The sequence below is a fragment of the Pithys albifrons genome, chromosome 9 (assembly GCF_047495875.1).
Source record: "Pithys albifrons albifrons isolate INPA30051 chromosome 9, PitAlb_v1, whole genome shotgun sequence".
Classification (NCBI taxonomy): Eukaryota; Metazoa; Chordata; class Aves; order Passeriformes; family Thamnophilidae; genus Pithys; species Pithys albifrons.
Window position 1 is genome coordinate 14699508 of NC_092466.1, and position 13017 is coordinate 14712524.

General features: G+C 40.1%; 1 protein-coding gene across 9 annotated transcripts in view; it reads left to right on the plus strand.

The window, feature by feature from the left end:
- The window catches only part of BTRC (beta-transducin repeat containing E3 ubiquitin protein ligase), a 113499-nt gene that overhangs the window by 49158 nt on the left and 51324 nt on the right, over positions 1 to 13017 (plus strand). For 7 of the 9 annotated variants that reach the window (XM_071564414.1, XM_071564419.1, XM_071564417.1 and 4 more), the window contains one exon: positions 11132 to 11221. The exons of 1 other annotated variant lie outside the window; for it this stretch is intronic. In XM_071564414.1, the coding sequence (XP_071420515.1) occupies positions 11132 to 11221 (90 nt within the window). Of the gene's footprint in view, positions 1 to 6944; positions 6964 to 11131; positions 11222 to 13017 lie in introns of those variants that run through there. One more of the 9 variants, XM_071564423.1, reaches the window with a different exon arrangement.

Genomic DNA, 13017 nt, shown 5'->3' on the forward strand with positions numbered 1-13017 from the left:
TTTTTTGTTTTGTTTTGTTCTTTAATAATGCATTGAGTTAGGAGTGTTTGATTTTGTGGCAGTAGGTGTCATGCACGACATGTGCCTAAGACAGGTCCGTATAAGTGTCTCAGTGACTGAGGTCCCACATAGGGCTGAGAAAGACAACCTTGTAAACTGATTAAAAATGTTACATCAAACTTTAAATATTTATGGGATTTAACAACAGATGAGAGCTGAAGGAAGAGGGCAAAGCTACTAGGTGCTTACTGTGTATTCCCAGGATAGCCAACAAGCTCCCCAGCATGCCAAATAATCAAGGTTTTTTTCATTTTAGGATTATATTGTCAATGCCAAGCCTTCAGGTTCAGCAAGAAAAGGTGTATGTCTCTTCTCCAAGAAAAGATTCATAGTAAGAGAAGTTAATTCAAGAGGAACCTGAGTTACTAGCTTTTTGTGTGTCCTCATTGCACTGAGTCCTTCTTTATGATTATTGAGAAGACAGATATTGATGAGCTGTATTATACAGATGAGGAAGATACAGTTGCTTGAGCTGGATTTTCCTTCCATTATATTTCAATCTGCAAAGGTATTCTCAGTGTCCAGGGAAAGCTTTCTTTTGCCACAAGTCCATAATTCATTATAACCAAGGTGAATAGATATCAGGAATACACCTAAAGAATCCTTTGTAGTGCCCCAATATTTCATATTGGAAGTTATTCACATGGACATTTTTTAGGTCAAAGACAGTTGTCTGTGTTTCACAATATTGTTGAGATGTTGTATCAGTCTCCATCTTTGTGTCCAGTTTTTACAGTGACAGATGCAGGACAAAATCTGTGGGTCTTCTGATTGTTCTCTGAGGCCTTTTGTGTTGAGAACAGTCTTTGTAGAGAGTTTCAAGATGTAGTCTTAAAGCAAGTGTCCTCTTGTCTATATCATAGGAGGTGGTTGTCCACAATTTTGTACCTGTTGGAGAAGGAATTTTGGTTCTTTACATAGGCACAAATAAAGCTGCCTGAGCATTTTGAAAGCTCAGATTGCTCCTCTTCTCTATTAGCAATGGACAGAACAGTGGGGAGTTTTCCAGGTCTTGCTCCAGAAATCAGACACATATGAAGCCATATGCCCAAACACTCATAATCTGTGAGTGATATCTACTGGAAAGATCTACATCTCCTACAGGAAGGTATGCAGAGTGACTACCCTGTTTTACATCTATCCATACTTTGTAGAACCAAAAATATCTGACCTGCAAATGCTGTCACAGGGGAAAGATGCTAACTTGATAAACATTGAGTGTAGTTTCATCTTTTCTGCCCCTCCCTTAAGACATTAATATTTCATTACTGGGGAACATGGACCTTTGTGCACAGAGGAATTGAGTGTATGTGAGCAGTAGAGAAGTGTGTACTTAAATGGTCTTTCCAGAGAAAGTATCCACATATTTAGTACCTTTTGATTAGTATTAGAAAATGAACGAGATGCATCAGACCAGTTCAGGGGCAGTAGGATGCCTTGGCATATTCTGCTGCTAACAAGTTTAAGTAGAGGTGCACTTCCTTTTCTTACCTTGTTTGCAGTGCTGTTATGCAGTCTTAGCCATAAATGTTTTCTCAAGTGGGTTTGTGGAACAGACATACCAGAAGGTGAAGGTAATAAGAAGATGTAATGATTACTTGAGCATCCGAAGTCAATACAGAGGCTGAAGTACTCAGTGCTCAGTGCTATGGAACTATGAGAAATATAATTTTACTGTTGATCAAGATGAGAGATGTGTCTTCAGAAGTCTCAACAAGTGGAGTGTGTCATTGCATTGTCAGAAGTGGAAGGCACAAGGCACTGTTGGATGCATGAGGGGGCAGCAAGGCAGAAGAGACATGAATATTAGCACTGGGAAACAGAAAAAGGCAATGAACTTGACATTGTTAGCTGGAACAGTGAAAAATCTAAGCTATGACAGACTTCAGAATATGGATACAAATGTTCAGTTCTTACTGAGTGCTTGATCTGACAAAATTAAATTTTGAAGGGGTAAACTGAAACTCATAGTATGAAAACAGACCAGAAAAAACCAATGACAAGTGGCAAAAGTTTTTGGCAACTTTATTTAAGCTAACAAACGAATTTTCACACTGCAAAGTTATAAATTAATTTTAATAGGCTGATCCAGATGGTCCATTTGGAAAATGGATAGCTTGATCTGTTGAAAATTAAACTAAATTTATCTCTCTCATACTTCAAACTGAAGTAAGCGTGAGAAGAGTGCCCATTAAGTCCAGCTCATACAGATGGACCGGCAGGTCACACATGGGACTAATCTGATTCATTTTAAAAATAAATGCATGAGTTATTGAATCAGGTTCCTGTTTCAAGCCCTGCATGTGAGCGTGTGTGTGTGTGTGTGTGTGTGCGCGCGCCACCCTTTCAAAGGGACTCGCAAATGCTTCAGTGCCTTTTTAACCTGTGTGTTTCCATTTTAATTCAACTTCCTTGCCAAAAAACATAATTAGTTTTCAGTGCCTATCATTTAACGTTAGACCCAAACACTAGATTGATTAGCTCGGACATTTGTTATTTTAAGGGCTATGTCTCCATCCTTCATTTATGAAGAACATGAGCTCAATAGTCTTGGGGAGAGAGCTGGCCTTTAGAAACTGGGAAGGGGAAGCTCTCTGGGGGCCCCTCCAGCTTTCAGCTTCTGGGTGTTTTTAACAGAGCCATGAATGCAGATTTGTAAATTTATTGCAGTGCCATCTGGTTTTTTTGCAGGAACCGTATCATTGTTGGCTCGTATCTGTCTATTGTGGTGGTCACTCCCCGGGAGCTTGCCCTCATAGTCCTAAGGAAAGTGATGAATAGTGGGGGTCAACATGCATAGTTCACAGGGCAGCTGTCCGGGGCTGCCCTGAACTTGATTACCCCGCTGGTTTTTAAAGAAGATGGGCACAATGCAGGTTGTTTAAAACCCTCCATCCCTTCTCTTCAGTGCAGCAATAATGAAGTGCCTTTTGCTGCTGTGGTTCATCTGTGGGCAAAGGTGCCTTGTGGGGAAAAGCTGGCAGCAGCAAGGCTACTGCACTGTACCTCCTGCAGACCTCACGTGGGACTGCTGTCTTTCTCCAAGCTTCCAGATGGAAGTCCGGGGGAAAAAATCCCTCTCTGTTACCCCATTTAGACAAGCCCCTTAGCATTTTCAAGAATTTTCCCTCTTACTGTTTTGGCACAGAGTATTACCTCAATTCACTCTTACAGATTTGAGATAATTTTCTAAAAGTACATATACCACCTAAAACGTGCTGTATGTGCTATTTCAAAGTTAAAATGGGTGCAGTCTGAACTTAAGAGTTTAAAGGCCAATACTCAAGAAAACCATGAGAAGCAGAAAGCAGTTGAAGAAAGTGGAGCAAAGGAAAAACAAAAAGTAGCAACTGCCAATGTTTTACTTTGAGCTGGCAGCCTCATCCCACTGCTTAGGGCTCCTCTCCAGGTGTATCTCTCCTCTGTGAAAGTATTTCTGCCGTGCCAAGTTGAAGCCTCATTTTGACTGGTGAGGAAGGTTTGGTGCTGTGGAGGAAGAGAGAGTCCTTCAGCTTCCTCCCTTTGGGAAAGATGCTGCAGTTCAAATTTTCCTCTGTTGGAGAGCTGGCTGAGGCAGGGCAGACCTAGTCTATGAAGTTATCCTGGTTACCTCATCTTTTTTGTGATTAACGCTGCCAATGAGTTGCTGGTTGAAAAACCCCCAGAATTGCTAGAAGTACACCCTTAGTCTTACTTGCAATATTATCCGTTCTATTAATTTTTTTTAACAATCAGAAAATAATTTTCACTCCTCTGTGACACTTAATGCATGTTGAAAATCTGGCCAGAGCAGAGTGTGCTGGAGTCTGAGTTACAATGGGAATGCTGCCTTGTGGCAGAAAGGCCACTGGGCTCTTTCAGCATTGGCGCTAATCGGAATCTGTCACCCCGCCGCATTGCTGCATTCCTCTGTAATTGAGTAAATTGCAAGTGTTGTCTGCTCCCCTCTGCCCTTTGTGTCCATGTCCACTTACCATCCGAAGAACGTGGGCAGTGATAAATAAAGTGCTGAACAGGGCTCTCAGCTCTTTGAAAGCGGCGTGTTGCCAGCCCCCTAGTTATATTTCTTTAAGTGTTTATGTTTTTCTGTATTCTTTCTCTTGTGTGGCTGGAACCCTGGGGATCCAAAGCCATGAGAGAGGCCAAGAAGCTAACAAAAGTAGCTGTCCCCTTGTTAGCGTGTTCCTTTCTTCTTTAAAAAACAAGATGAAAACCATCTGGCTCAGGGCATTACATTTTCCTCCCCCATGCACCTCTATAGATGAAGAGTTTCACCTGCAGTGAGGGTTTACATTGATTAGGGAGGGAGCAGTAATTCAAGCCTCCATCCACTTCAGTGGTACTTTGCAGTCTTTAAAGGTGCTGACCCATTGAGTTAAACTGTCAAGGGAGGATAAAAAAGGATCTTCATCCCGGGAGGTAACAGCTGCCAGGTTTTCAACACCTTGCACGCTGCTGGAAAAATGTCACAAATTGTCAATGGAAAGAAAAATCACTTGGCTGCCATCTTCCCTTAATGATGTGCCTTATAAAATGAAAGATTTACGGGTTTAAAAATCAGCAAGTAGCTGTTAGGAAAAGAAAAATCCTGAGGGATTTTGAACAATGAGCCCAACAAGATGTATCCCGAAGACCGTGAATACTGCATGCAAGTTGGAATAACTGGATCTGATTGGGATGACCATGGTTATGTCTGCACAGCGGGACAAGAGGGAATTGAAAGCAGCAGCACAGAAGTCTAACATTTAAAAACAAGCAAAAAAAAAAGTAGAAAAAGAAATCTGATTCATAAGCCAGTGAACTGCGAGAAGACATACTGTATTTCTGCTCTTTTGAGGACAATTTGTTTTCAAGCAGCTACCAGATGGCTAAATACCACGACATTTCCTTTTTCTTTTTTTCCTCCCCCTTCTTTTCTTTAACAAGAGATCTTGTTCTCCTTGCTCTTTGTTTTTGTTTGTTTTAATGCTTTTAGGTCGTTGAACAACCCCGTGGTGTTGGGCATTGTGACATACTCCTTTTTGTGTTCCCCCCCCTTGTGCATTGATGGATGAGGAAAAAAAGATCTTCAGCTTTAATGTAATTTCAGATAACAAGCAGATTGGAGTAAGGCTTTTTGTTTGTATTGTCTTGAGGTTTTTCGTTTTAGGGGCCTTTTTTTCCCCCTGTTTGTTTTAGGTAAGTCATTTTAATTGTACTGGGTAATTAGAAGGTACACACAGCCAAGGGAGCTTTGTTATGGTAATTGCTCAAGAAAACCCACTCTCCAACTACCACTGCCATGTGTTGAGACATGTCTTCCCTCTAGTGGCAATATTAAGGTCTCTGGCTTTCGCAGTCGGCAAGGTGTAATTGCAATATGACAAACTGTGCTTTAGGGAAAATCCTGTAAATGATTTAGATTTTTGTTTGGCTACTCTTTATTTTGCCTTACACTTGCTGTGGTGACAGTCCTTCTCGAGGCTGGGCTAGGGATAACAACAATTTTGTCTTAAGCAAACAGTCGAGGCGAATCCTGGGTAATGTCTTACAGCTTGACTTAATTCTAGTCTTCTTTTTAATTACCTGTTCATAAAAACGTTTTTAAATTTGTTGAGATTACTTAATTCTTTCAGAAGAAGCACCTCATTTGAAATAAATAAATAAATTGCATTTATTTTAAATATCCATGTGAAAGACCTTTAAAGAGTAATTAATGCAAGTCTCCTAAGACTCTAAGTAAGACGAAAGCGATCTTTCCAAATCTGCTGGAGTGATTTGTTTATATAACTTCCCACTTCTGCTGAATTCTTCTGAGTCTAATAACTTTTTTTCTAACCGTTTGGCAATTTGTGCTTAGCTACAAAAGCCCTTGTTCAAAAAGAACAGTTTAATAATCTTTTCCCTGAAAATGACTTGAAGGGAGGGTATGGGTTTTGTCTTTTTGCTGTGTTTTTATTAGTGTTATCTTTCTCTGATAAATCATGTAATTACTAACTATTGGGGGGGGAAATCTTATTGAACTCCTGGGTTGCAGCTTCTATTAAAAAGTGGAGCTTTGTTCAGGGACTGGGGATTCTCAGAATGAATGGCCAAAGAAATGGATTTCAGTTGATAGAAAAGCTGCACACACACGGAGTTCTGCCTGGGGTTTGAGACTTCAGGTTCGCACTCAGCGTTCGTCCAGAGCTGCGTGGACAAGAGTGGAAAAGTTTATGTGTTTGTGTCAAAGAGCAGGATCATACTTTCTTTAAAAAGAAAAATGTAACCAAAGACACTCATGGAATGAGATCAGATACAGCTCTATCTTTAGTGAACCATAGTCTAGCGCCTCTGTGGCATTTTAAGCCCTTGGCTGAGAGTGAATACAGCTTTGTGGTTCCCCTGCTTCTGACATGATTTGGTGCTCCCATATATTTGTAGGTTTCTTTTTTTTTTTCATTAGAGCTTGTTTGGCTATAGGGCTGCTTAACACTGTTACCAAACAGCTTTTGCAAGGTTAAAGGAATGCAGCTTGGTAACAAGTTTGTGTCATTTTAAATATATACCTCCCAGTAAATAAGGAGGAGTCTTGCAATCAATCCCTTTTAGTGTGTTATATGTTTCACCTGACAACTAAACCCTCTATTGATTAACCATTACTTTGTTAGATAATCTCGTGTCATTGAAGCCACTGTAAAAATTAAACTCTTTAAAATGTTTTACCCTAGCAGCAGTGTGAAAATTGAAAACTTGTTCAGAATTACAGCCAGCTTCCACAAAGAGGGTAGTTTTCAACAAACTGGTTTATGTTTGCATGCTTTATATGCAATATAAAAACATATTAAAGCACTCCAACGCAAAGCCATCTGCCTGTGGCATTGAACCAGGGTACCACTTCAGACTACTTTTCCTTGATGAAGAAACCTCTTATTTTGATGAAAGGTAAGGAGAAACTTTAACAGATTTGGTGCAGATTAGATGAGATACGTAAAAGGGTCAAGCTTTAAAGGTGAGTTTGAGAAATTTGCTTTTCTAAGGGTTAGTTCTGGCTTTGATTTTCCTGCTTTTCTTCCAGGTTGGTCAGTGTTCCCATAGAGACTGGAACACATGTAAGGAGGTACTCTGATCTTGCAGTGCAGCATGAGACACCATCAAATGTTTCACCTAACGTGAAGGGCTCTGCATTACAACTTAAGATATGCCATTGATTCTGCTACCAGAATTCACTAGTCCACTCACTAGGTCTATTCAATAGTAACTACTGGTGTATGAACCCAAGTATGACAGTATTAGATGAAACCAGATCTCGATGTCCAGCAGTGATTTTGTGTCTCCAATAGGCAGTCACTGTTGCCTACAGAGAAACATTAGAAGACTATCATACCTTACTGCATTCACAGTATATTCTACCAGCTTCTTTGTAACATTGTCAATACTTTTCCATTGCGACCTATTAAGTAGAGTGACTTTACCTCTTTTCCCCCTGGACTTCAAGGGAGAACTAAGTTTTCTTCTGCATTTTACTTTCAACCCTTTACAGCATATTGTAGCACCCTCTCTATTCATCCCACAAGGCTAATAGTGCATTTATTTGTGAGAATGTGAAAGTAACAACAGAATAACTTTGTAACTTTCCAAAGACACTAATGTGTGTTGAACTGGAGGTCGCTTTATGTTCTGTTCTCAAATCTGCATCCTGAGGTGTTGAATCCATGATATATACTCCTTTTAATGTTCTCCTTTTCCCTATTACTTGTATTGAGAAACAAAGTGCTGCTGAAGGACTAAATGGTCATTTGGCATAGATCTTTCTGTAATAAAATTAATGTGTAAAGGTTGGTTCTCACAATAAAAGCATGTTCTTCTCTCCTGTAGCTGAAAAAGTCAAGAAGGAGGAATTCAAGTATTGTTGGCATGTTGTCAAAGGGCAGTGGGGTATTGATAGCATGGGAATGCCTAGGTCAGTCAAACTCATGCACTGCCAGCTGCAGTGCTGACAGTGGAAGGTGCTGTTGAATGTGAGTGAACCAGTCTGGCCTCTTTCGGTACTCCATTGCCATCCTGCTGCTGCAGCATCTACTGCTGTTGCACTTGGGATGTCTGGGGGGTATCTGTGTGAAGTACCCTGTGAACCTGCTGTCCATGAGTTTGTTTAGTCCCTTTTTCCACTTTCTGATGTTTCTCTGCCCAATGTCCTGGAGCAGCAAACTTGAGAAGTTCACTGCCTCTTGTGCGAAGAAGTATTTCATTTTATCTGTTTTAACTTTATACTATGCTAGTGTCATCAAGTATCACTAGTCCTGGTATTGTGGAAAAGTTCATTTGATTCTCACTGAGATGTAATGTATGGATAAAAGTAATAAAAATTAAGCAATACACTGGAATAGTTATTTGTATCTGCATTCTGACATGCACATAACTTTTGAATAGTGCATAGTGAGCTTCCTTCATTCGCAGAAAGTGGTAGCATCTTTAGATTTAGCATTTAGTATTTCACATTGTGTATTTGGAGTGTCTACTCTTTCCCATTTGTAAGTATGAGAGAAAGCCTGTCCTAAGCCCAGCTTTTGAAAACTGGCTTGCTACCAGGGTTTAGGCATACCTGTCTTTGGAGGAAAAAGACTGACAAGATTTGAGTTCATGGTTCAGTTCATGGAGCCACAGGCTTCCTTGTTGCCTTCAGTAAATGTTTTTGTGGCTGAGCTTTTGATCTGTAAAGTGGAGTCAGTAGTACAGTTTATTCAAGTCAGGGCTCCTCATAAAATTTGCAGTATGTAGCAGATAAGTAGTGCAGTCATACTGTGACTTGAATTTTAGGAATTTTTCACCTTCATAATCTTGTTGAATTTAACTAATACTGTGCCTGTAAAATGAAGTTTGTATAGTATTGTCTGAATGTCAGTGCAAAGCTGATGGTGTCAAAATTTGTTTATCAGCTGGGCTGCTACATCTAAGCCCCAGTTTATAATAGTTTTATGCCATTATGATCTTTCTTCTGCAGAAAAAGTCCTGTGCATACCAGAGTGATGGTTTTTTGATGTTTTCAAATATTTATAAGAGGCTGAGCCCATCAGACTTCTGTTTGCTTGTGGCCTAATCCAGTTTGAATCTGAGCCTCTCCTGCTGAAAGATACACTCTGTTCATCTGCATTGTGCCTTGAAAGAATTCGTGTGTTTGAAATTTTCAGTTTCTCCTTCTGGATCCAGAGTCAGAAATTGCTCACTGGCTGCTAGTGATAGCAGATACCAGTGTTGAAGCATGTAAGGAGATCTGCTAGAGCCAGGATATTCTGCATTCCTCTCTATCACCGTTTGTTTTCTGGTTAGAGAGCTCACTGAGAAATAAAACATGAACTTCTGAAGGAATGGAGATGGAAGATAGGGCTCTGTGCTCCTTTTTGTTTCTGTTTTATGATGAACTTTATAGGGGCTCTGTAAATAGGTAAGGTGGAAAGCACTGATTTCCAGAATTTCCCCAAGGGTGTCTGTGCTGTGCTGGACCAGTACAGGTCCATCTGAGCCAGTATACTGATATCCCATAGTGGGCCGTAAGGAGTGTTTCATGAGGATCATAAGAACTTAGGTGAATGTTACAAACTTGATTGTGAACACTCAGTTCCCATCAGTTGGTGCTTACCATGTCCCTAAGGTGGGGACTGTTTGGAACACTGGCCTTGTGGACATAGCTCCTCTTGCTCAGCATAACTCCCTTTTAATCTCTTCGCATTCTTGTCTTTGAGATCCTTTGCCATGTGTTTTTCTGCTCTTTTTCCTGTTGCTGCTGACTGCATCTTACACAGTCAGGCCTCTGACACAGGGGCAAAAGAGGAAGATCTGTTGGTGCTTGGTACTGAGGACATCTGGCTCTGGTGCTGTAGCTTTGAAACAGAGAGAGAGGTTTAGGAGCCCTTAGCATGGGCATTGTTGTCCACAGGTTTTGTGGTAACCTATAGCAGGTTTGGTGTAGAATTAGTTTTAAATCAAACAAATAGAAAGCCGTAGCAAGACCTGAAAGAAAGATCTTCAGAGATTGTCAATGAGTATTACAGGGAGAGAACTGACAGGCAGTTCACTACAAGTTTTTGTGCATCTTCCCCTTAAGGCAATCTTAAAAATATTATGCATGTTAGTATGTTTTACTTAGTGCTCTTGGAAATGTCTTTGTAACAAGTTTAATTTCAATTCTTTCAACTTATTTCTTGGGTTTTTCCCACACAACTGTTTGAGGGAGCAATATTGTCTCTGTGGTCCACTTACTACTCATGCAACAAAGCGAGTTTGTGCTTGCTTTTGAGCCGCCACTTTTGCATGGGAGCATTTTTCTGTAAGTGGTGGCAGGTGCTGGAGTGTTAATCCCATACTGAGGCCCTTAGGTGCTACTATACTCCTCCTACTACTAGAAAATGTGAACTTAATCAAGTAGTAATTAAAAAGGTGTTGAAGGGGGGCAAGAGAGAACCTCCATTAGAAATTCCTTCAGGCATGTTAGTCTAAACAGCCAAAATATAATTTTAAACTCACTTCATGAGTATTGTTCATACAGTTCCCTTAAAAAACAGAGGGGCTATGAGTAATGAGTTCTGCAAAGACTCCAAGGTCTGCAGCCCTAGCTGATGGTCCCCTGGGGAGGACAGTGTTTCCAAAATTGTGAAGATTAAATACAAGTGAGATGTGGTCTGCATTTGCTCCCTTCTGATTATAACCTTCGTACTCTCCCCATGTATTTTACTTTATAAAGTCAGGAGATTTTTATTAACATCAACATATGCTGTGATAACTAATGTGTAGAAATCACCTTGCTTTAGTTTTTCAGTTATGCAGCATTTTGTGAAAGAATGAAAACTGAGATCAGATACTTTTTTCCTTTTTCAAAGGAACAGAGGAGAAAAATCTTTGTATTTCAGAACTATAAAATTGTACATAGCTTCTCAGAGGACATGCATGCCCTGAACATAGGCTTTTGCTGTGAACTAGTTTGTTTTGGTTTGAAACATTTACACCTCAGGAAAAAGGATATATAGTAGAGTGGTTGTGGGTTCCTGTGCCAAAAATGTGGTGCCTGAAAGAAAATCGTGTTCTTCTATTCATAACCATTTTAATCTTTCTGCAGACCTACAACAGCTGTGCCAGACTGTGCTTAAACCAGGAAACAGTATGTCTAGGAAGCACTGCTATGAAGACTGAAAATTGTGTGGCCAAAGTAAGTAACAGAATGGCTTTGGTTTTGAGGGCTTTTCAGCAAATTGTTCATTGTGAGTCAAAGAGAGGTTCTTGTTAAAAATTAGTTAGAAAAATTATTTAAACACAAAGTAAGTATTTTGGGGAGCTTTTCTGTTGTTCAGTGTAGAGGGTTCAGACTCACTTTGTTACTCTGCTGGAAATGATTACTTGAGTCCTGAGCTATCTAGGATTGAAGGGTTCATTCTGCTACACAAGTAATGGGCTTTTCCAGTGGGATGACCTATGCTTGCCATGTAATTAGCTGTGGCAACTTTAAATGATAAATGTCCACATACATACTAAAAATACTGCACGAGGGCTCTTTGTATCATGGGTCCTTTCTTAGCCGCCAGAAGGGAGGTGCAAAAAGAAAGACCTTTCAATTAAAATACAATGAATGCTGTATTGAAGGGAAAGGGAGAAGGGAGATACCACAGTCATAATGGTAAGAAAATGGATTTATTAGCCTGTGACAGAAAAGTAATTTCTTGGCAATTGAGGTAGATGTGGTTGGGAATGGTGAGGTTCCGTTAGTCACCCTCTTTTCTTAAAATTCAGCGTAACTAGAGTAAAACAATGTGCATCTAGGGCTGTTTGTGAATGGAGAACATTTGAACCATGATGCAATGTGTGTAGAAAGGCTGTGCAAAGGATGTATTTAGCCTTGTGCAAGCTTTGTCTTTCCCCTGAAAGGAAGTTTAGAATGGACATGCAGGACAGATCAGTGCATGCAGCCATCTGTTACTGAAACCAGCTGGCATTTTGTTGCTCCTCTGTCATCACAAACCTGACCACTCAAAAGCCTTTTTTCTTTCAGTTATTTATTCCTTGATCTTCTTGAGTTCCATTTTTTTCATACTTGGAATGGTTGTTAAAGGTGCCTTGTCCCTTCAGGGGCCACTTTTGTATTGACCTTTAAGATAGTTTCCCAGCTAAATCTTCACTGGGATTTTGCTGGTGAAATTTGGATGTCCCATTACTTTTGATTCTTGTCAGGGAATTGACTGTCATAAAAGTTTGTCATGGTGCTTGCAGGTGGCTCAGCACTCATAAACTGTCCTTGACGTGCCTTTTGCCTCCCACTGCAGAAGCACTTCTGAGAAGCTACCAGTCTTGGGACAAAGAGCTGATATTTCATACTAGCACTTCCATTCTTGAGATGACTGGTATTGCACACTCCTTCCTCAGGTGCTTTATGATACAGACCAGGTGAAACTCTTTAAGAGGAGCAGCTCTGGCTGAGTTGTCTCATCATACAGCAGAGTTCTGATGCCTCAAAGCTGCTCATAGAAGGCTGACTGGAGTAAGCCCATTCAGCCTCATCTGCTCTATAGTGTCTCATTAAGGAACAAGGATATACAAGAAGTACAGCTAGTTTAAGTGGTGCCTCTTCTAAATGAAATTACATACTTTAATAACTTAGTGCCCTAAATAGTAAACTCTCTTAGTTACATCTTCAGTGGGTGAAAGGTGTGAGTAGGGCTCAAGGCAAGAACGGCAAGACCTCTTTCATGCTACTGAGAATGAATTTGAAGCATCACTCTGGAGATGAAAAAGTGTATGTTTTTACACATGTCTCTGTATGCTGTAGGACAATATGTGTGTTTTATATGCTCTAGGACAATCTGCCATCATATATGTATGAAAAAACTCACACACATGTATACATGCATATATACACATGTGTATCCTCAGATAGATAGATAGATAGGTAGATAGATAGATAGATAGATAGATAGATAGATAGATAGATAGATAGATAGAAAAAACATAAGG